The sequence below is a fragment of the Anopheles marshallii genome, chromosome 2 (assembly GCF_943734725.1).
Source record: "Anopheles marshallii chromosome 2, idAnoMarsDA_429_01, whole genome shotgun sequence".
Classification (NCBI taxonomy): Eukaryota; Metazoa; Arthropoda; class Insecta; order Diptera; family Culicidae; genus Anopheles; species Anopheles marshallii.
In genome coordinates, this window is record NC_071326.1 from 62,092,931 (window position 1) to 62,114,590 (window position 21,660).

At 40.4% G+C, this 21,660-nt stretch overlaps 1 protein-coding gene across 1 annotated transcript; it reads left to right on the forward strand.

Moving 5' to 3' along the window:
• The first annotated feature begins 1,544 nt into the window (after positions 1 to 1,544).
• On the forward strand, positions 1,545 to 21,614 carry LOC128708515 (uncharacterized). The gene is made up of 4 exons (XM_053803493.1): positions 1,545 to 1,617; positions 20,020 to 20,155; positions 20,840 to 21,353; positions 21,429 to 21,614. Exons 1-4 carry the CDS (start codon positions 1,545 to 1,547, stop codon positions 21,612 to 21,614), a joined length of 909 nt encoding a protein of 302 aa, XP_053659468.1.
• Positions 21,615 to 21,660: the final 46 nt, after the last annotated feature.

Genomic DNA, 21,660 nt, shown 5'->3' on the forward strand with positions numbered 1-21,660 from the left:
ATTCCGCTAGACAGGTGTGTCAAACCCACAATCAGTTCAATACAAATAATCCATGATAACATACCTTTATACTTAACATGCCTTTATACGTTTATACATTTTTGAGACATTACAAAAATGTAATTATTCTTAGAACTAGTTTTAGTGTGTTAATTCATATTTGGAAATATAAATTATTGCAGAACAACCAGCACTTATCTGGAGTATTTTTTTTTTCAAATTATTTTCTCTAAGCCTTCAAACTAAAAGAGTTTGTAACACAATTTCAATAAGCCAACCTAAATGTAAGAAAAAAAAATACGTCAATGAAAGGGTAATGCGAGGCAAAATTGTTCTCCATAATACCTGCAATTTTGGTAATTTAAGTTCATCACTTAATGAAACTCGCTGGTATTGCTGGAAACTCGCCTTTGAACACTGTTTATTTTTATTGGTAAAAATGTGCTCAAATTAAATGTTTACTCACAGGACACAATTGTGTGGGATTACTTCATTAAAGAATTAAAACTATGAGAAAATCTTTACCCTCATACAGTGCTCATTCACTCATTCGTTTTTTTTTTCAGTACCCCTGTTTGGTAGATCTTTGTCTGCTACAATGCTATCAATGTTTCAAAATTCTGCTTAAAGCAAACGCTTAAATGCCATATGAAGTATGGTACATCAGTACTAAGTGTCATTCAATATCTCAAGGGCCAATTAAACAGAAAACTAGGGAATGCACACTGAAATAATGTATAAGAATAGGTAAATTAAACAGCTGTTGGGGAAGCTAACATGTAGAAGCTACGCGTGAGCGTTACAACCAATCGCACGACTTGTCGCATGAACTCGGTGGGCATTGAATATATAAATCTTTCGTAGTGTTCATTTGGCGCCAAAGCATCGGTAGGAGCATTCCCTTCATAACAAACATGAAACTCAGTAACCAGTCTGGTGTCGTTGCGAACGGTTGACAGCGCTGCGTCTTCAAATACACTCAATATCAGTTCCGCGTGCAGCACAGACATCTGGCCGTTACAGCGTAGTTATTTCAAAACATAACGACTTTTCAACACGGCAGTTTCAATATATTAGCATCATAACTGAAAAAATGTTAATAGTTTGATCACCAGAACGAATAGAAGACTATTCCCCTTTGACGTTGCAGTCATAGATGGATTAAAGTTTAATTTCACACCGACAGCTATATTCGCGTACATGCAGTAGTAGCAGTGAAGACCGTCAACTATTAGAAGCCATAAAATTAAAAGAAGCTATCGGTCCAAAGCAACAGACTTGTCGTTTAGTGACCAACGGACGCCAGTAGATATCGTGAATCGATTGAAAATCTTATGAATTCCTTATGATTTTCTATCGCTGTTTAACAAGTGTTTAACGATCGTCATGTGAGTGATCCGAATTCATAAGAGTATAGTGATACAAAAAGTTTAAATACCGATTTTAAAAGCTACACTATCAAAAACGTGTTTGTGAAACGTGATTGCAGTGTCGGAAAGTGTTTGCGGTCTTGGAACCTAGGAATAGTAAAAGCATCCTGCACTATGCTTCCAGTCTTAACAGATTTTAGTACATTTTACAACAGACTATGCATAGTGGTGACAGTATTTATAACCGGTAAGTGTTTAAATTGTGCTATAATTATGGGTAAACTAATGCGTTATAGGACAAGTAATGGACGTTACATGCACCTATGTAAATTTGTTACAATAATCTGATGGCGTTTGTATAAGATACAAAAAAAGGTTTATCTTATCTTCAGCGGTCATCTGCAACGCAATACACTTTATCAACTCAAGCTGGTAAACCAACAGAGTTCATCACACCAAGTGATAAATATGTCATATTGCCTAAAATCCGGTTCAAAGCTGTTTGAAGGCCTTCAAGTTTTTTTTGCAATCCAAAAAGCTGGCTATATACTGGGAAAAAAAGGTTACATGTGATGATGTTTGCATACCCAATTTCTTCTCGTCTTTTTTATTTTTCGACCGCATCATGTTTATACCAAGGATTTGCGAAGTTGTTTTGGGCCAGGCTCTGCGTCGTTCAGAAAACTAGCTTTGAAGACGAGTGATAATTGGGTCCAAAATGTCGGGTATACTGTTGGATGCTAGCTAAAAGCTTAATACACGTGCTAGCATGACTGACCATTCATGGTTTTCATATTATGCAGAAATGATGATTATGTAGAAAAAAAGTGATAAATTATAAATTTAATTTACAATATACATTTTTTTATGCATCTAATTAAATAAAGACATTTAAGCAAAGAAACACGATTTTAGATCCCTTAATGCAGCTCAAACAACAACGAAAATAATTCTACGATGAGTTAAACCGAAAATGTATCTACTCATATTAATCACAGTTTGTATTGCAACCACCTCCACTACATTCAAAGGATCGTACGATCAATTGTATAATTATCATTCGAGCACAATCAACAGCTCACGCCACGCAATTCAATTGAGTTAGGAAATCCTACATCAATCATACTTCAACGTCACCCAGTTTTCCCATATTTCTGACCTGTTAGGGTATCCCATGGTGTGAACGCTTGAGCATTTGGCCATTTAAGGCTGATAAGAACACTTATACACATATTTTATCTTGATTGTATCTGTACAGTCATATGATCAATAATTTAGCTCATAAGATCAGGAGCAATGATAACTAGTTAAAGCTTTTATATTTTACAAAAGTAACAAGAGTTATTAAATTCTTTAAAGAGATTCCTAAAGTCAACACATTAAAACTAATATTTATTGTTATTTATTAAACTGTTGTTAATTTTGTATATATTGCTATTGTTATTTATTAAATATGTCTAGTTAACATACCGACAATTCAGAAAAATATCAAAATTCAGTATATCAGATTAAATTTAAAGAAAAATTAATATAGATGTTAATGTTATTCAATATTAGATGTAGAATAATTATTAAATATTCAATATTAATATCAATATCAAGGGCTTTCTTCGAATATCTTACTGCAGTATTTAAAGTTCTGTACAAGAACTTGGAAAGCATAAAAAATTCGATTTACGAATAAAGCTTATACTAGAAATGTCATATTGACCTCGATGTGCAGAACAATTAACGAATTCGCTAGCGAGTATGACTTTCAAATATGCACAACATTATTTAACGATAACGGGATGCTTACGGGAGTAAATGAGACAAGATAGAAGTAATTGATGTATTTGGCGGAATGGTTACAGTACAAGGGCGATGACATATGTTTATTGAACAAATTAATAACTAATTTGTTTTTTTATTAATAACTACTGGATGCTTAATCTGATCTTATTCTTATTCTATAGAGTAACTTATTACTTGATAATAATAATAAGGTACCTGAATGTAGTTCTGTATATTATGGAATTCTGCGTAAGCTGTAATCAGTGCTGAGAGTTGGTGTAGTGGTGGGATCTACGGAGTGGGTTCATAAATCCACTCTGACTTCGAAGTCTAAAAACCGGATGCAACTCCGGACTACTTCCGAATTATCTCTGGATTCGAGTTGGTAGTATCTGAACTCGGATTACTTCAGAGTCGACTTTGATTCACCCCAACCCCATCCCCCCTCCACACGCCTCTCAGACACGTTAAATATTTTGAAGTTTATCCGGTGTTGACTCCGGAATGTGCGAGAGGAACTACGGAGTGACTCCGTGAAAACATGGGATTTTACCCAACACTAGTTTTGTATACCAATTGTATTATGTGAAGACTAGAGTTGTTAAGACCTAACCACCTGACAAATTTAACTTATTACTACAATTATTTCAAGTGTCTGATGATATTTGTATTGATATTGAGCATTAACAGTAAATACCGTAAGACAGGTACTTCCATGGAGTTTCTTAGCGTTTTAAGCAATACAACCTGATCGTTTTTAAATATTACAAAAAAAAATATTTCATTGAGTGCATCGGTGGAGTCGAAGCTACAACGTGTGCAAATCGCTGTTTCATTCATTACGAAGGTTATGAATGAGTAATATGTCCGCTTCTTCCACGTAATTGAAGGAGTAGTTACTATTCACCATATTTAGCTTGTAGTTAGCGTTTCGAACAATGTGCCGTTAGCTACGCTTTCTTCGTAGTTGTTTGAAAAATGTTTCGCTTGTACACTCACAATATCACACTAAATCGACACTAAACGTGCCAAAGGCCGACCCGCTACTGGCAATCAGTTTTAGTTTCGTTTTCTGGCTAATCGCCAACAAACTCGGTGTCATACAAGCGGAAGGTTAAGTCTTTTGCACACCAACTGTCGGTGGTGACTTAAGAGCCATCGACAGACAGTTTTAGCAACGATCATACCTGTATAGTCCGAAGTAGACCACCAGAGCTGCATAATCGAACTCGTCCGATACTGTTCAATAATGAATGCAAGTCAGTGACCAACAAAAGTTTCAATAAAAGCGTTTAACGCGAGAAGAAGAAGACTTGTAGCGAAAAGGAATGTTGTATGCTGCTGAATGATACCAAACAGCCAATCACAACCCTCCCAGCGAATCGTACGATATAATGACGTCACGCTGTGGCGACTCACCTGAATCAACAAAAAATGTTACCAGCGTGTTGGAGTTTAACATAACATCCATAAAACTGAGAAAGGAAGACTCGAAACGTTTGAAGTCGGCTTTATGGCTGAAAATGCGCGCGTCGGCAGTCCCGCTGGGTGAGCTGTGTTTTGTGTGCTATGTATCGCTACCCTTTTTCCTTTTAAACGATACAGCTTATGCTTTTTAGGTTATGCAGCACGCCCTTGCGCACCCAGACAGCTCAGACAGCAGTGTGCAACTTTCGCTAGGTGCGGTGTCAGATTTTTTGCACTGTGGTTCCATTGCATACCGGTGTGGATATCGGTGAATGTACGTCCCAGCCGTTGGTTGTCGGGTTTCAGTACCGTTCGATTCGTTATGGAGCTCGGCGGTACGTATAGAGGAACATATACTTTGCGTTGGTATAGTTTACCGTGGAAGCGGTGTAGCTACCTGAGAACTTAACCACAATGGAGTTACAGTGTTGCGATATATGGAGAGGTTTACGGAGAGATTGTGTGAAAATTAGAACATCGACATAGAACTACATTGAAATAGAGATAATGAAATAGGGTCTTCTGTAAAAAAAAGTAAATTTCAGGGAAGCTTTAAACATACTTTTGCTGCAATAAACGTACGCTTATTGAACACTTTTCTTCACACTATGGAAATAGAAACAATGTCCTCACCGTTACTCACCGTGCGCAATGTTTAAGTTGCAAAACTACCTTCGCACAAACACCACAATGGTGCCAAAGCTTTATGGAGCGCCCACCTTTTCCATCGGACACGTTGAACGGGTAAGATGCTTGTTCCGCTTTTTGATCAGTCTTCCTTTCACGTCTACCAAGATCTCGCGGTTCGTGTTTTGAACGAGTTGCGTGTGGCAAGTTCGATTAATACTCACCGTAGCGAGACGGCGGCTTGGAAGCTTACTTCAGAAGCTTCGCAGGCCAAGGTCGGTCACAATTACTTACAGGAACCAGATCACTTGTTGATTTAAGCTGTTAGAGAGATTAGTTTCTAAATTATCCCAAGAGAACGAACTTCCCTATCTTCCCCAATTTTTGGAGTTTGAGTATGCAAAAGATGAGAAAATCACTTCAAACATTCTTTTTACCAGTGCCATTCTTTGCCTGAGTGGAGAAGATAAGATAACTGATGTCGTATGACATTCCGTTTTAAGTGAAAAGGCCACTCTCATGGTCAGGTAGCTCTCAAAACAAGTTTCTCTGGGTTTCACGCTATACTTCGCAAAAAAAGTCATCGACCTGGTCATAAATGGTCAAGGAAATAAAACATTTCTTTATCAACAGACAAACAAAAGATTCATATAGAATATAACAAATCGGATACAATCAAGCATCGATGGATTTTTATACCAATTGTATAGGACGACCTTCGTTAGTGGTTCAAATAATGCGTATTTCAGTTCATGTGAAACATCTTTTACGTCTCAACACGTGGCTATTAGCTTGATCGGTTTGTTATGATCGATGATCGTAGAGCCATGTCGTTCAAACCAGTTACGAAGGTGCGTTCGCTAGTTCGAGGTGGATCACTTCCAGGGCTGTTTACTTTGATCACGTGTCAGCGTCTGACACACTCTTCGTATCAGGTGCTGATCTATTGCCCGGGATTATATCACTAGACTTGTAATTAACAACAGTTCCTAATGTCGACAATCAAGCTACATTAGTATGGTAAATCTCACCCAAAGGTTAAGTGCATGCGTGTTCGAACTATTCTGAAAACTGAATAGAATATATTTACCCTTTAGATCATTTTTTATTTTTGCTTAAAAGTAGTGTATTCGGTATATGGGTATAAAGGTACACAAAACATTATTTCTTTTTATCACCGGAAACAAAACTGTTGCGACAGTGCTTGTAAATAAACCAGCGCAATACTTCTAGACCGCATACATTGCGCATTGTTACGCATCATCTTCGAACGATTCGCGTTCACTTCCTATTTTACGCTTAGGTTTACGGTCTTTCAGGTGCGGCGACTTGTTGGTTATTGTTTACATCTTTCGTTTGGGAAGTGATTGCGACTGAAAATAACCTTCTAACTGCAAACCGACAGCATCACCCCACCGTGCATAAACACTATGCCCTCGGAAGATTTTACCGAGACTGCAAAATAAAACTGCGACGGTCCCGGGTGACGAACATGTGGTGTGATTTGCGCAAAAGCAACCACATCTTGAATGAAGGATGGCAAACTTGAGGCAGTTTTTGCTTACAATAAGTGTTGATCGTGCATTTTTTCGTTCTCCTAATAGCTTCCTAGTGTGTTATTTTTTGTTATTATTTTTCTCATTGGTCATCACTTTTTGGTCGCTATAATGATTCCAATATAATGAGAATAAACAATACCTCCAATTATTCCTATTTTCCCGATTGGGCCAAAATGATAGCAAAAAATAAATCGATTACTGACGTCAATGGGATGAAACTTTTATAAATAGTTTAAATTTAAAATGCAAGATAATGTTTACAAATGTATCGATTGTTTGTGTTACATTCCATCTCATGGGAACTCAAAGAAAATGTTCCAACCGGTAAAAAGATTTACTAGAGAATGAGCACCAAGTCTTGGTCACAAAAAAAAAATTGTTAAGAATATTTACGGCGTCAATCATTCCAATTGAGTTTAATTGAATTAATTCAGGCGTGTCCGTATTCTCATCGTCCATGAGGTACAATGACTTGCGAAGAAACTACGTAGTACGCGTAAGGTTTCCACAACTGTCGCCAGTTTGGCGTGTACGTCAGGCAGGTCATTGGTTTGGCATTGACCCGAAAAGAAAACCGTAACTGTCAAAAATGCAATCGCCTTGTTGCCGCATTCCAGACCCTTTTTTGTGGGCTCGACCAGAAAAAAGGCTCCATTGTGTGAGGAGCACAACTGCCCGATCTTTCCGCCCCGCTCTGGTATCCGTTGGGCTTCACCCTTTGCCATTCCAGAAGTACTGCAGACGACGCGGGCATTTACGTCAATGAATGATTGCTTGTTAAGTTCTTCAACCAATCGAAATGACGACGAACGAAGGTACTCAAAACAAAATTCATCAAAAACTGTGCGAGTACAAACACCCTTTACGTCGCGGGAGAATCCCATCTCATTGCACCCCTCTTACCAGAACTGAGAACACTTCGGAAGAAGACATTACGTCAATGATACTTTTGCTTACCTGGTTTTTTCTGTCCATTCGCAGTCAGTTTAATCCGGTTCGTCTTTGCACGGGCATTCGATCATCCAAGCGTCAGGTGTATTCACCTAACCTTGCACGTGGAATTCGTTGGAGTGTGCGCCTACATACAAGTGTGTGTGCAATCTTGGACGAGCCCCCAGTGTTGATTGGTGGAAACACATCGTACGATATTTGTGTGGCCGACATGCACACACTCACACACCATCTCGCTACGCTACCCCACTTCTTTTTATCATATAGACGGAATAACGCGTGTGCATCATGCACAGTGAAGTTGTATAGCGGAAAAGTGTGTTGAAGCACGATCGGGCCCGTACGACTATTGGAACGATGCTTTAATTAGATGGCAGCGACGCGCCAATTTGATTTTAGTTGCAGCCCGATGCACATCGGAGATCAACTCATGCGCCACGCTGTTTCGTGTTCGCTACAGCGTGGATCGGATCGGTTTGTTTTTGGTCGCGAAATGATCGCATTGTGAGCTCCAACGTTACACGGTAATGAACTGATCTCGCCGTGAGTTCCAACGTTACACTGCGACGTCTCGTAGGTGGGATGCAACATCACAGTTGGAAGAGTATGGCACTGTAAAACTTAAAACGGTTGGTGAACTTGACCTACCTTAACTTCAGCTTGGACTGAATTGTACGTTTGAGATGAAGGGCCCCAAATTGTAGAAAAGACGGATTATTACAAACTAGAGTCAATTATTTCTAACATAAGAAAAAATTTAAATCATGGACCTTTAGACACGTATTTGATGATGTTTTTCTTTGATGAGTCAAAAAAGGTCACTAGCCAGTTATTACAATTTAATAGAACAGCAAAATTAATAGGAATCAACCCTGTTGTTTAAATTTCGGCTGAACAACTTCCCTGAAAAAAAGTGGACAGTAACACTGTTGGGCTTGTTTGGTTTTCACGACTTTATTTCACTTACAGAATGGAACCGCAAGCTTGGCGGTTTTTCTTACACACTCTGTACTTCATTTTTGCGGCATTATTTAAACGTATTTTTTTCTAGCGATGAGAACACGCTATAAATTAGTGCGCGCTAGGGATGGAGGAGTGGATAACAAACACTCCGTCGTTTCAAATAGAAACGGAACACTTATAATTACAATAGGTATTTAATTTGATTCTTTCACTATTATAATACATTATACCAGGGTCAACATTGCTGATCTTAACTTACTCTTATCATTACAGTGTCTCGTCATGCTGATCGTCTTATCAAATAATTGTTGTGTAATGTCGATTTAATCCGTTACCGACTGGTTAAACCGGTTTAGTCAGTTTCTGTTGTCGACCGTAACACCTTTATTTACAATTACAATCCCTTCCGGGAGATATCAACCCACTAATCCATCGATTTAACTCGCTTAATTAATCGGTGCGAGTATTTATGGCTTATCTTACCGCAATGAAAACAAGCAAAGCTTTTATTGTTATTGTTGTGTGCCTTGATTGAGTTCCTACGGAACGGTTGAAACGTTGTCATTTCTTCGCAGTGTGCAGGGAAGGATGGTTGCAATAGGAACAGCTCGTCCGAACCACCTGATATAATTAGAGCACGCTCAGCAAACCGGCATGTCTGTGCGACGTCCTGCAAACAACTACTAAACGTAAGAGAGTGAAACGATGGATGGAACTATTTTTAAACCGTAACCAATTTTGTTATAAGAAAAAAAAAAACTAGTCACAGCGAAATTTTCTACATGAAGTGAATGATTTGCGATGACATGGTTTTGACAAGAGGCTGTAGACCATTGGCATGGTGAAAATTTTGACCCGATGGCGTAGGTTAGGGTTGTATAATTTTCAAAAATCCGGAATCCTTACAGTAAACATGCTTGTCTACGCCGTGGAGTGGGACAAAGTTCAGTTTTATCATATTCTTTTCAGACAGGCGGGTTTACGTCACATCATATTGTGTTTTGCTCATTGTTTGGCACACATATGCAACATGAAGTACGTGTACATACGTCATTTGTCCGAGTTGACCGGTGCTAATTGAACTGTTTGTTCGATAGAAAGAATCTAATAGTAATTGATTGCTAATTGATTCGATTAAGAGGGGGGGAAAGAGAAAGGGACTGTTTTAATATTAAAACTAATGGTAAAAAAGTGTTATTCAATTTTGTCTACAATAATGCAAACAATTTTATGCTATTTTTATACTTTTCCTTTCAAAATCGCGCAGCCAGCCGGGAGAAACTGCCAGAAAAGCGCATGTGATGCCGTGTGTTAGTATTAATAGCCTTCGAAGACAGCGAATCATTACATGTGGCCTAGTTTTTAATTTTGCATGACAGATCGTTTTGCAACATTGTACGTGTGGGAACGGTTCGGAAGGATTCATTCAATTTCATAAGAGTTACATTAAAGACTATACTAGTGCATTGAAGTAGTGATCATTTTCGCTTTGGTTAACTAACGTTTTGGTCCATGATGATGAAAAATGGTTTTAATTTTTAAATTTCAACATCGCATTAAGCATCTCGTACAGAGGGAAGAGTCTCTGCTGTACTTTTGCAGCAATAAATTTAATAACATGTGTGAAAAACGCTATTACCATATAATTGAAATGCTCATTCACGTGTTTCAAAAGGGACACGTTCTTCGTCATATATTTAATTTAAAATCTTAAAACAACCTCCGTTTAGGTAGTTTATTATACCGTAAAACATGAACGTGCACGCATAAGAGCATCGATTGCATTCAGCGAAAGTCTTTATACAATAAAGAGAACGAAGCAATTGTTCCTGGTGCTCCCAAGCGAATGTGTTGGGTTAAGTTTTTTGCGTTCAGTGCGCTTGGATGCAACTGAACTGTGCACCTTGCACGTTGAAGGGTTTTGAATGAGAAACGACGAGTAAAACATTTAAACGGCACTATTCATTTACACAGGCACGAGAAAGGATTTTCTGGCCTTTACCATATTACTGAGCATCCCGATTCATTCATTAGGTCCTCGATGGTTGCTTGTCCGTTTGGAAACCAACCCATTATACTATGTAATGGGTATAGTTGATATTATTTTTCCTTACGACGTTTATTCTATGGACTTTAAATATAGTATGATGCTCGTTAAACAGAATTCAGCGCTTACGATCGTCTAGTTTATCAAGCATGTAAAGCTACATCCTTGTTTGGCATTGGAAATAGGTTAGGGTATCGCATATCGGTTAGGGTATGGAAATAGGTATCGCAAAGGATAATTAATGCACACAACCAGTCTGGATTTCACGCTGAAGGCACGTTTACACTATAATTCTCACACAATGGAAAGTGAAATGCCCTACGCTCCCGAACAGGTGTCAACAAGTGGGAAAACAGAAGCCCCCGGCGCGTGTATTTGCCTCGTACCGATAATAAAAGGTGCTATTTCCTCGGTATGCTAAGCGTTTCAATATGGTACAAATTCAACGGAAGCGAGCTCCATCCTTACAGATGTGCGAACAGGCCATGGTGCGGCTAATGACAATTAGATTGAAATTACTACAAATTAATCGCATGCTTGAAATGTTCGCGTGTTAGGATGGAATGTTGCTGCGGACTGCAAACAATGCCGCAGGAACGCAATGGTTGATTTGGACGACATCCGTTCCGTTTTTGGGTCGGGTGGCATATGCTTCTGCACAGTTTAATACACGTTTGAAGCGACCATTCAATGTTCGGTGTTGGCAGGTCGAAGTATTAAGGGGACCAGACAAGTGTTCAGCATTCTGTGAAATACTAGGCGTCTCCATTCGATGGTCGAATTGTCTGCGTGGTTAGGATAGAGGGAACTGCTTCGAATGGTTGAACAGACTGCACGCTACAACCGGTAGTGTTATTTTAAACAAATTTTTAACCATCAAAGCAGGAGTTGTATAAGTAAAAACCGATCGAAATTTAAGACATAAGAATGTAAATGCAAAACAAACGTCCTCTAATGTTTTCATCTGCTAATGTGCATAACACTTTTTTCTGATGTTCAGTTGTATGACGCTTCCTGATAGGATTATGTTGCATTGCATTGCAGGGTAGAACCAACGGGAGCAAAAAGGTGGAAAGGATTAAAAATTAACTCGTAATCATTTTTAGCACAAATAATGGAGCAAACAAAGCACAGAAAATTATCGTTAGCACCAGTCATAGATTGTTATCTGCAACGCAATTGGAACGCAAACCGCTTATGAAGGGAATGTAAAACAAAAAAGAACATTTCGTTTTCACATCTCCGACTCCAGCGTGACGCAAAACCCAAAAGCGACTGTTCGTTACAATTTGCTTCTCGACGACACGTTGACGATTCAAATCCAAATTCTCCTCCACCTACTCTTCATTGTTTTCCTACACTTCCAAAGCTCATGCCTTCCGTTTCGCATGATGTGGCAAATTAATAATTTATGCATTAAGTTTACATCCTGCACCTGCAGCAAACGGTACAAAGTGGACAAATTTTGCACCAAGCGGTAGCACTATTGCCGTGCAGAAGCATGCCTAGGAATGGAGTCGCGTTTCGGGTGCTAAACTAGCACGGTAAGGATAATCCGTGCCAGCGAAAGTAGCGGGAAAGAAATGGCACAAAAGCGGCTTCGCAGCAGGCCGACGACCGTGCGCGATGGGTTCGTCCTGTCGACATGTACATCCGTTTGCCGGTGTTGAGAGCCACATGTGTTTCCGGCTCTGTTTTGCCTCTTCCGGTACGGGCAATGGGAATGGGCTCAGATTTCTCGGGCCAAACCAGTACCGGACAGGTTCTTGCATTGTAGTGCTAGTAATTTTGATCCTTCATCAAAATAAATCCGTGTCCGTGGTGTGATTCTTTTTCTCTCACATCGAACGCCATTACTCAACCATGCGTATTGTAAAAGAAATTATTTTAAACAGTGTTACAAATTGCTCTGGTTCATTAAAATGGTTAAAGGTTAAGGGAATCATTTATTTATGTACCTCGTTTTTATTCGCTCCATTCATGTTTTTTTTTATTCCTTGTTCCTATTCGTTTTTATTTATTCGCTTTCCCACCATACACGAAATGGTGATGAATAGCTAATCGCCATGACTCAGCACTAAAACGTGAGTTGGAGTGTAAAAAAACTCCATTTTGTTTTTTGGTTTGGTTAGTGTTCATCACAACTTCGTAAAGTTTCAAAGTAATAGGCTTGGCTGTGCTGTGGTACACCGGTACTGGGTTGCCTTGGTGTTTGCAACTAAACGAAAACAACAACAAAAAATGGCTTAAAAAAGATAGAACCGAACAGCAAGTATGAACCATAATCACCAAAACGGAAATGGTTTACGCCAGGGCGAAAACGATTAACATGCAACCTTGTTTTGAGCCACGCTGCTTCGAAGGTGTATGTGTGGTATGTGCGATGTTGGTGAAGGGCTACCCTTCAACGCAGCTGCGGCAGGGTTTATGCGGTAGTTTGGCTGCGATCTGAAGATCCGGATGAGAGCAGAATGTGAAACCATATCCATCCTGTTATTCGAAAGCTATACAGGTGGGGGCTGTAAATGGATGGCAAGGACGGAACCGGGTAAAAGTTTTCTAGTTTGTGTTTTTTTTTTCATTTAGCTCGGTAGTACGTACCCTTTGGAACCGGACATGTTTTATGCAAGAAAGCAAGAATGGGAATAAAAAAGGTACTAAAATGGTTAGCTAGACACAAAAAAAAACCGGTAGAATTAAAAGCGGAAGGAAGTGGGAAAAAAACGAGATGTCGGTATTAAAACGATCCCGTTTCCCCGTTAAACCGTTACTTGGTTTTAGCGTCATGCGAGTAGCGCCTGAATGTAGATTTTTCATTCCACTTTCCAGTTGGCGTGAGGCCACTTTTCATCGCAAAGGATTAAGTCACGCTGTATCTGATCCTTGGCAGCAGTAGGCAAACGGGCAAAGAAAGGTAGGAACTAAAAAAAAACCACAATTCCTCCTAACACAATTCCAATGGGGAAATGGCTACGATCGAGCGTTATTTTTTTTATGTTGTGGATGATGTTCTTTTTTTTCGTTGCAAAACTAGATACAAGAGAACTGTCGGTAGGTGTGAAATGGATTTCTCCATCGTATCATAAATATTATAGGCGAAGTTTGTTGCCTAATTAGATTGTGGTGTTGTGGGGCTTACCATTCTATTCTTCTGGCCTATTTTCACTTTATAGATCAAATCACCCGATATAAAGGATTACAGCAGGTGCTTAATGGGGTTAAAGGTATTATAATCGTTCAAACCCCACGAAACCGGTTACGAAAGCCGACCTCAATTACACGACTCGTTCTATTTTGGAGCAAATCCTTCTTTTCAAGGCCAACTTCCCCGACAAAACCGCACCATTGTGCGGTTCACATTACAGCGTTGCCAAAGTTCAACACGACAAAACAGAAAGACAAACAATTTGCCCCCAGTGCACTGTGCAGGGTAGGTGCAAAAGTTTTTCCCCCAAAACTACGGCTAGTATTCAAATTGCAGTGCTACGTTTGTTGCGGCGTCTTGAAACGTTTCATTGCAGCGTCACCTGGAAAAACCCTGACCTACGGTGGTTGCTTTTAATCACATCACCGTAGTTGCGTCAGTTTATCCTTTGCAAACTCGGGTACGCCCTGCACTGGATTGCGCTACCATTATCCGGGATCAACCGGGATGTTGTCAGTGATATACAAACACACAAACAGAACAGTTTTTGAAGCCAGAAGCTAGTGGCACAAGATCCTTGCATTTAAATGTATTTCACATCTAACCGTTTGTTTGGTTTGCTGTTCGATATGCAACCACAAACTCGGTGTCCGTTTCACCGCACAAGCAACACCGCATTAATGGAAGAATGGTGTGCAGTTTGCATACCGCTAGGCGCATTTGTCCTTATGATGCGCTTCGAACGCTGTACCGCTGGGTGGTGGAAAGTTTTCCGCTTGGAAAAAGAAATGAAGCAACAAAAGCGGGTGAAAGTGGGTGAGTGACTTTGCCACCCAGCCACGTAGCCCCAGTGCGGGCGTGGCAGATGCGGCGATTTAGACGACCCGCCGGACTCGGTGAGCGATTTGTTTGCGGTGTATGGTGCAATTGATTTAAATTCTACTGCTCCATTGTAAAAGTAGCTTCCGGTGGGAGTTGTTGCCAAAAGGGGAAAACCGTGACGGACAATCGGTATGCGAACAGGAGACTTCATGATTTTCCCCGATAACGTTCGATACTGAAGCAGAACAGTGTGGCAATGTTTGTCCTCAGCTGCTCTATACCGGTGAAGCAACGACGGGGACGGTCCCGGAAAACGGGACGTTTGTTTGTGTTTGTGCAACGATGCAAAGGATGAACTTTGTGGTCAGTTGCGTTCGATCGTGGCTGAAAGAACTGGGAGGACAGGGGTTTGCGAGCAACATATTAAAGCGTTCCCAGCCGTACCGAAGCCAAGGTCCGACGAGGAGTTTCTCGGCGAAGAGCGTGAGGGCACTCCTGGTACAAGCCAGGCACGCCTGACTAGTTTGTTGTAATTGTCCCTTGACGATGGTGACGTGATTTGCGATTCAATTGCAATCCGACTCCTTTACCGACCCGGTTTCGCAAATGCAACATTTGCCCATCATTCGTGCATTAGCGTGATGGCATTGAATATGCAAAACTATCTGTCCAACGTGAATATTTCTGCTCCTTCACTTACCACCTACTTCTCAATCTCTCCGTCACCCCACTAACCCATGCGTGAAGTAAAGGCGGCATGGTGGTAACCAAGCTTGATGGTCATATTTTATACGAAATCAAATGAACTGAAGCCGATAGTCGATGCACGTTGATTCAATGGGTCGTGTTGAACTCGTGTGTTTACTGTTCGGTGATCAACCTGTCAGACCGACCGTGCGATTATGTTGCAAACTAAGCTGATGAGCCCTGGTGCACTAATGACCTCGTCTAGTTGGTACATTTTTGCCAACTATACTTCTTTTTTATTAATTTGTTCCTGTGCTGTGGTTATGGTAGGGGCAATTATTTTAACGTAGAGTAGCTGTTTGCTCAGCGGTCAGGTGTTAGCGGTGATGATTAGATAGTGTTTTGTTTGCAAAAGCTGGACCAATCTACCAGGAAACGTAAAATGTTTCAAAAAAGGTGTTTGATGTCCGCTTTATGATAGATTACATTTTTACGAGCTTTGCTATGGTGTGATTTGATAATTGCTAAAAGAGCACGAACTTTTTCTGGTGATACTTCTATAGAAAGTTTTAATGTATTAAACGGAAAGGTTTAAAGATTTAAAATTTGACATTTAAATCAGTTTTGTTCGAATCAAATTATGCCTTTTCTGTCTAAATGTCGTTAGAATATCCTTTGACGTATTTATTTGAATATATTTAGGCGCATTGATACAATTCTGCCCTGTAATGTGTTACCTAAAGAATATGTCTCTCTGTAGCAAACAATTAAGCCGTTTCATACTTGGAAACATAACTCCAAGCGTTCATAATTGATATTACACTTGACATAAAATGCGCTGTTCGTAGGTTATTATTTGAATTCCAATAAACGAACATAATCTGAGGACACAATGTGATTGATTTTCAATATATTATTTTAACATCAAACATTTTCCTCGGCTGTCAACTAGTGGTTGGTGAAATGAAAATGCTTGAACAAATGTGCTTACGCGCACTTCGAGAGGATGTTTCGTGTGTAGTACGAGGTAGTACGCCCATGCTTGTGTGTCGTTGTTCAAATTATCAGCCAAAATGAGCCTTTCTATGGTTTGACTACAGTAATTAAAATCTCCCCAACAACCATTGATACATTAATCTACTTATAACCATCGTTGCACCCGGTAATTGAAACAGGCACGAGCACAACGCCTGTTGGTAGGCCAGTTGGTGGTGTATGTTCTATCTGAAGAACTCACCATAGGGGATTTTTTAACATTCGCCAAACGCCAAGGGCTAACGAGTGGTGAGGTGTTGTGACGAGCGCGAGACAAACGTTTGCTTCGGAAATGACCGCACCTTGATGGCGGTACAGGAGGGTTCTACAGCACGGGCAAAGTGCAACAAAGTTCCAACATTTTGTGCCATTATGTTGTGCTTGCGTGAAGCGTGTGTGTTTATGTGTGTCTGTTGGCCATATTGCATATTAAATTTCCGCATCATTTTAATTTTACTCCACTGCACAAGTCACTGCACGACCCCGGCCGATGGGGCCAAACATTTGGGGTGAGAAAAGGTAAGCACTGGGCTCACATAATTGCAGCAGATCACTGCTGCTCAGCGCACACTTAACAGGCCCGGCAAAGCACTGCCCGGTTAAGGATATACCATATTGAGGGTACATTCCAACCAAGGTTCATTGCAATTCGTCGCATTCACTGGTTCGCAGAGATGTATGTGGTCTCTCGCCTGTGTAGCTGCGTTTGTGGCCGTTGCCGTTCTGTTCTTTTTTCGGCTGTAGTCCCCAAACAGGTACGGACACTGGCACGGCTCGATATTTCGCCAACAACTTCCCGTGGGGTGCATCCGCTATGTTTCGTGCTGAATATTCATTAATAATGGTTGCAGTTCATCGCTGCAAAACTGCCCGTTTTTCCATTTCTCTCTGTAAAAAAAAAAACAAACACGAGTGGAAAGCCGAAAGATCGACGCAGTGGCACCAACCGAGGCCTTGGTCCACGCGCCAGAGCAACGGTTTCAGGTAAAGCAGGCTACACCCGGTTTGGGGCCAGCGACCTAGACGGACACTGGGAAAAGCTGGTGGCATGCGGATTGCATACGTTGCTGGAGCATTGTTGCGAAAATTTAAATAAATGATAGCAGCATGCTTAAGCCGGACGTACGGGGTTGTAGCTGTCGGGATCTTGATCCAGTGTGCAAAAGTAACTGCAATGGACCGCGTCCAAAGATCCACAGAAAAGGGAAGAGGTTTTTTTAAATTTGTGGATTCAACAAGGGTAGCAAAATAATTTACTCCGGCTCGAAGCAGGGTGAGAAGGCACCGGTAATCGACCAAACGACGTGCAATCTGCCTAACCAAGCCAGAAACCGAAACTAAATTTTTACCGTTCATCAGCATCACCGGCAGTAGTCTCCGAAGAAAAACGCAAACGATGGAAAGCAAAGCAAAGTCCTAGTTAAGAGTGAGGTTGAGGAAAATAAAGAGAAAAACGAAACACCCCAAGGATAGCATCTTCTGCACGTGCAAACGAAGCTTCTTTCTGGTAACTTACTGCGCCCACCTTACCGCACACGAATTATAATGCAACACATTATCTGTCAAACGATCCACCAAGGATTCGCGCCCGCTTCCCTCCGGTATTTCGTGTGGAGTGGCGAGAATCATTTGCATTTGTTGCGCCATTATTACCGCGCGAAGGTGTTACGGGCACGAACCTCGGCAGGAGGATAATCGCAAACCGTTTCTCGGGATTCTTGAGGTGTTGAGGTTGACCGCTTGCGCTTAAGCGGTTTGGGATGCTGGCCGTGCACAATTTACGGAAAATGGAGATTTAATTGAAAAGCAATGATTGTTGGCTGGTTTGAATTAACGGTACGGAGGTAAATTGAAACAGATGATAATGATCGTTACAGTTGAAAAATTGTAAACATTGAACGAGTTTTACCCAACTAAGTTAAGAGTTAGTTAAAATCTTTCATTTCAAAACAAATTAATAATTTAAAAATCATAAACCTATGAACTTACAAGAATTCAACAAAGAATAAGGGTAGAAATAACGTTTGTTACAAACATTTATAAATTTCAAATTAAAATTTAATCATTTTAATTAAATCATAATTAATCAAATTATAGGACAAATGTAAATTGGAAAAACCTCTATTATACCTTTTACTAGCTTTATTATTGGTTATATTCAACAAATAGCTTAATTTAAAGTTACGTTTATTTTCAATGTAATAAAACTTGTCACTAGTATTTATTATTCGAAGTTAAAATTTGAAATCCATTTATTGTCCTATATTATAATAAAATATTTGATTTATAGTAAGCAATAAAAACACAATAAATTATATAGCAGTGAAAAGATTCTAAATTGTTTACTAGAAATTAATCTTGCATCTTCACAAATTTCTCTTAATAATGCATTCTAGCATTTCTGTAATATATCGCCAAGTTTTAGACATTAATAATGTCCTCTATACAAATCTGTAACAACATACATTGGCATTTGTTTTGTGATTGCATTCTTTTCCATATTTTCGATAACGTGTACCGCATCAGCAAACGATCGGATTGCTTTCCGATCTATGAAATTGGAAGACTTTGTGCAATCGGAACCCTCGCCCCGGATGCGACCAGATGAGCGTTAATGATGGAGTTTGATTTCTTTCATTTTGTTTCTCTTCTTGCAAAGTCTTCAAAAGCAAGTGGAAGAAAAAAAACTCTTTGAGTCATCATCGAACTTCAACAACTAAACGACGTCAATAGATTCAGATCAGATAGAGGAATGTTTTAAAAAGAAAAAAAAGTGTTAGGTTCCCTACAAAACCATGAGGTGCCATAATTTGCAAGAATTTATTTCGTTCTTCTTTTTGGTGGAAAAAAAATCCAATCCAAGCATCACGAATGAAAGTTGGACAGAATGTATTCCCATTCCAACTGGTGGAAAAAACTTTGCAACCATCATTTATTTCTTCGGTCATGTCCAACGACCATCCGTTTATTATGCGTTCGGTTAAAAACTTCACATTATCGAAGTCAAAGTTGCAATCCGAAGAAGTGGTAGAAGGGAAAGGTAAAAAAAAGGATGAATTTTCATATCAAATCTTGGTCAAGCGTTGCATAGAAGCATAGTTTGTTGCCATGTTTTCCTTTCCTGGGTATTCAAAACTAAACTCACAACGTCCACTTCGATCCGACACAATTCTTCGGGTAGGGAGGAAAAAATTACCCCTTGCTAAATGAATTTTTAATTTAAAAAACTTTCCACCACTGGACCGCAATCAAACGCGACTGGCGGAGTGGCGACTGTTCCCCGGGGGTGGCGGTTGGTTGGGGCGAAGGGGGCTAGTGTAGCGAGGATGGATTGCAGGAAAAATTCTTTCGATGAATTTACACTTTGAGCGTTATTTTTTGACATGCATTTTAATTGGTTCGTTCGTTCCACTGCTTTCAATTTCTAATTTTCTTTTTTCTCTTTTCTCTTTCCATGGGCTTTTCATGCGACTGTCTCGGCGTGCTGATGGTGTTCTGGTCTTCCGCAACGTTAAATGATCATACAACGGTACCATGGTAAACCCCTACAATGGGATTTGTCCGGTTTGGCAGTGAATCTTGGACGAATACGGGCCGATAACTGTGGGCAGGAGGAGCTGACCAAGTGTGCCCGCCCGTTCCAAGTAATACAATCGACGACGGATCTGTCCATAGCGACGAAAAAGGAGGATCTGGATAAAATATGCCCGTAAGTTTACGTTCCGCTAATAAATTGTAGTTAGTTGGTCGTGTTCGTTTCGTTCGTCCGTTCTCGGCACTTTTCGTTAGTTTAAATCTTACCCATTGTTCCGAACATAAATCATTCCCTTAGCGCCGCTGAACTTATGGCGGATGTAACGAAGAGCAATTAACACGAAGTGTCATTGCAGATTGTTGAGTGTGCGCTCAGACTTTTTAGTTGGAAGGTGTTAGTACGAACGAATTATTCACAGAAAAGTCCTTTTGTGTAATCGCAAGAAGATTTGTAGGAGGACGAGATTTGTTTTTTTTTTTAATATTTCATTCGGGCACATTACACATTCGTTTCAGTCATTCATGCAACCTTAATAAATTTGTGGCTTGTTATAGTGGTCAACAATGTGTGTGTGTGTGTGTGTGTGTTTTTCCCTCCATTAACAGAAAGTTGAGATCGCCACGTGCCAGAGGATTTGGTAGGCCCATAATTTAAAACACCGAAATTGATCGATTTAATAGCAACATCAAACGCAATCATTGCATAGTCATGACCGAAAACCAGAACACAATAAAGCCTGCATTTTAGCCATCTATCGGTAGACAGTTTCTTTTGAAAATAAATATTCGGCTAACCTTGTATGTCGTTCCAATTCTAATTTCATAATTGTCTCGTTTTACATTAATTGTATCATTTCAGTGATCTAAATAACGGGCTACACTGTATACGTAGCTACACGCGACGTTGTATGACCCTGGAGCAGCGCAACCGATTCAACAAGCTGTACAACGGAACTAACCAATTCGTGCGAGACCTTTGCCGTGAGGGTGACTACCAGCGCGAATTCCTTTCACACGCACCCTGCCTACAGTTGGTCCGACCGGACTATGAAGTTTGCGGGCGACGGTATCATCACACCGTGACGGCAATAACGCAGCAGTTCCAGCCCGAGGATCACCAACACCAGCATCATCACGGACATCAGGGGCAGCAGCAACAGACGAACGGGGAGTTAAGTGAACACCAGCACGAACGGCGCCATCGGAACCATCGGACGGCCAGCCGCACCGATGAGGATGACGTGCTGAGGGTGTGCTGTTCGTTCATGGAGTATCTCGATTGTTCGGAATCGGCTGCCAGAAATACGTGCGGTCGCGATACAGCCAGATTCACCCGTGGCTTCTTGGACAAGATGTCGTCGACGTTAATCAAGGTGTGTTGCGGACGGAACTTTGTTGGAAACCTCGGTTTGTCACTAACTTAATGTGTTGTGTTTTATCCCTTCCAGATGTACTGTGAGGATTACTACAAATCAAACAAATGTCCTTCAATGTACACATCGTCGTCCAGCAGTCGTTGGAGTCAATTACACAGTGCAATACTCCTTCTAGTTCCCACGATCATTAGCTCCATCAGCAGCTGGTCCTCCTTCTGGTGGACGTTTCGATCGGACGCCGCGTTACGGTTACGATAATGTAACGTTCCAAGCGTTATTCTATAAAATTCTAAAACAGCTTAGA

Bases quoted from the DNA above. Each gene is read 5' to 3' on its own strand.
- LOC128708515 (XM_053803493.1), top strand. From the start codon at position 1,545: ATGCTTCCAGTCTTAACAGATTTTAGTACATTTTACAACAGACTATGC. The intron at 1,618-20,019 runs GTAAGTGTTTAA...CCGGTTTGGCAG, and splicing joins GGTGACAGTATTTATAACCG to TGAATCTTGGACGAATACGG. The intron at 20,156-20,839 runs GTAAGTTTACGT...GTATCATTTCAG, and splicing joins GATCTGGATAAAATATGCCC to TGATCTAAATAACGGGCTAC.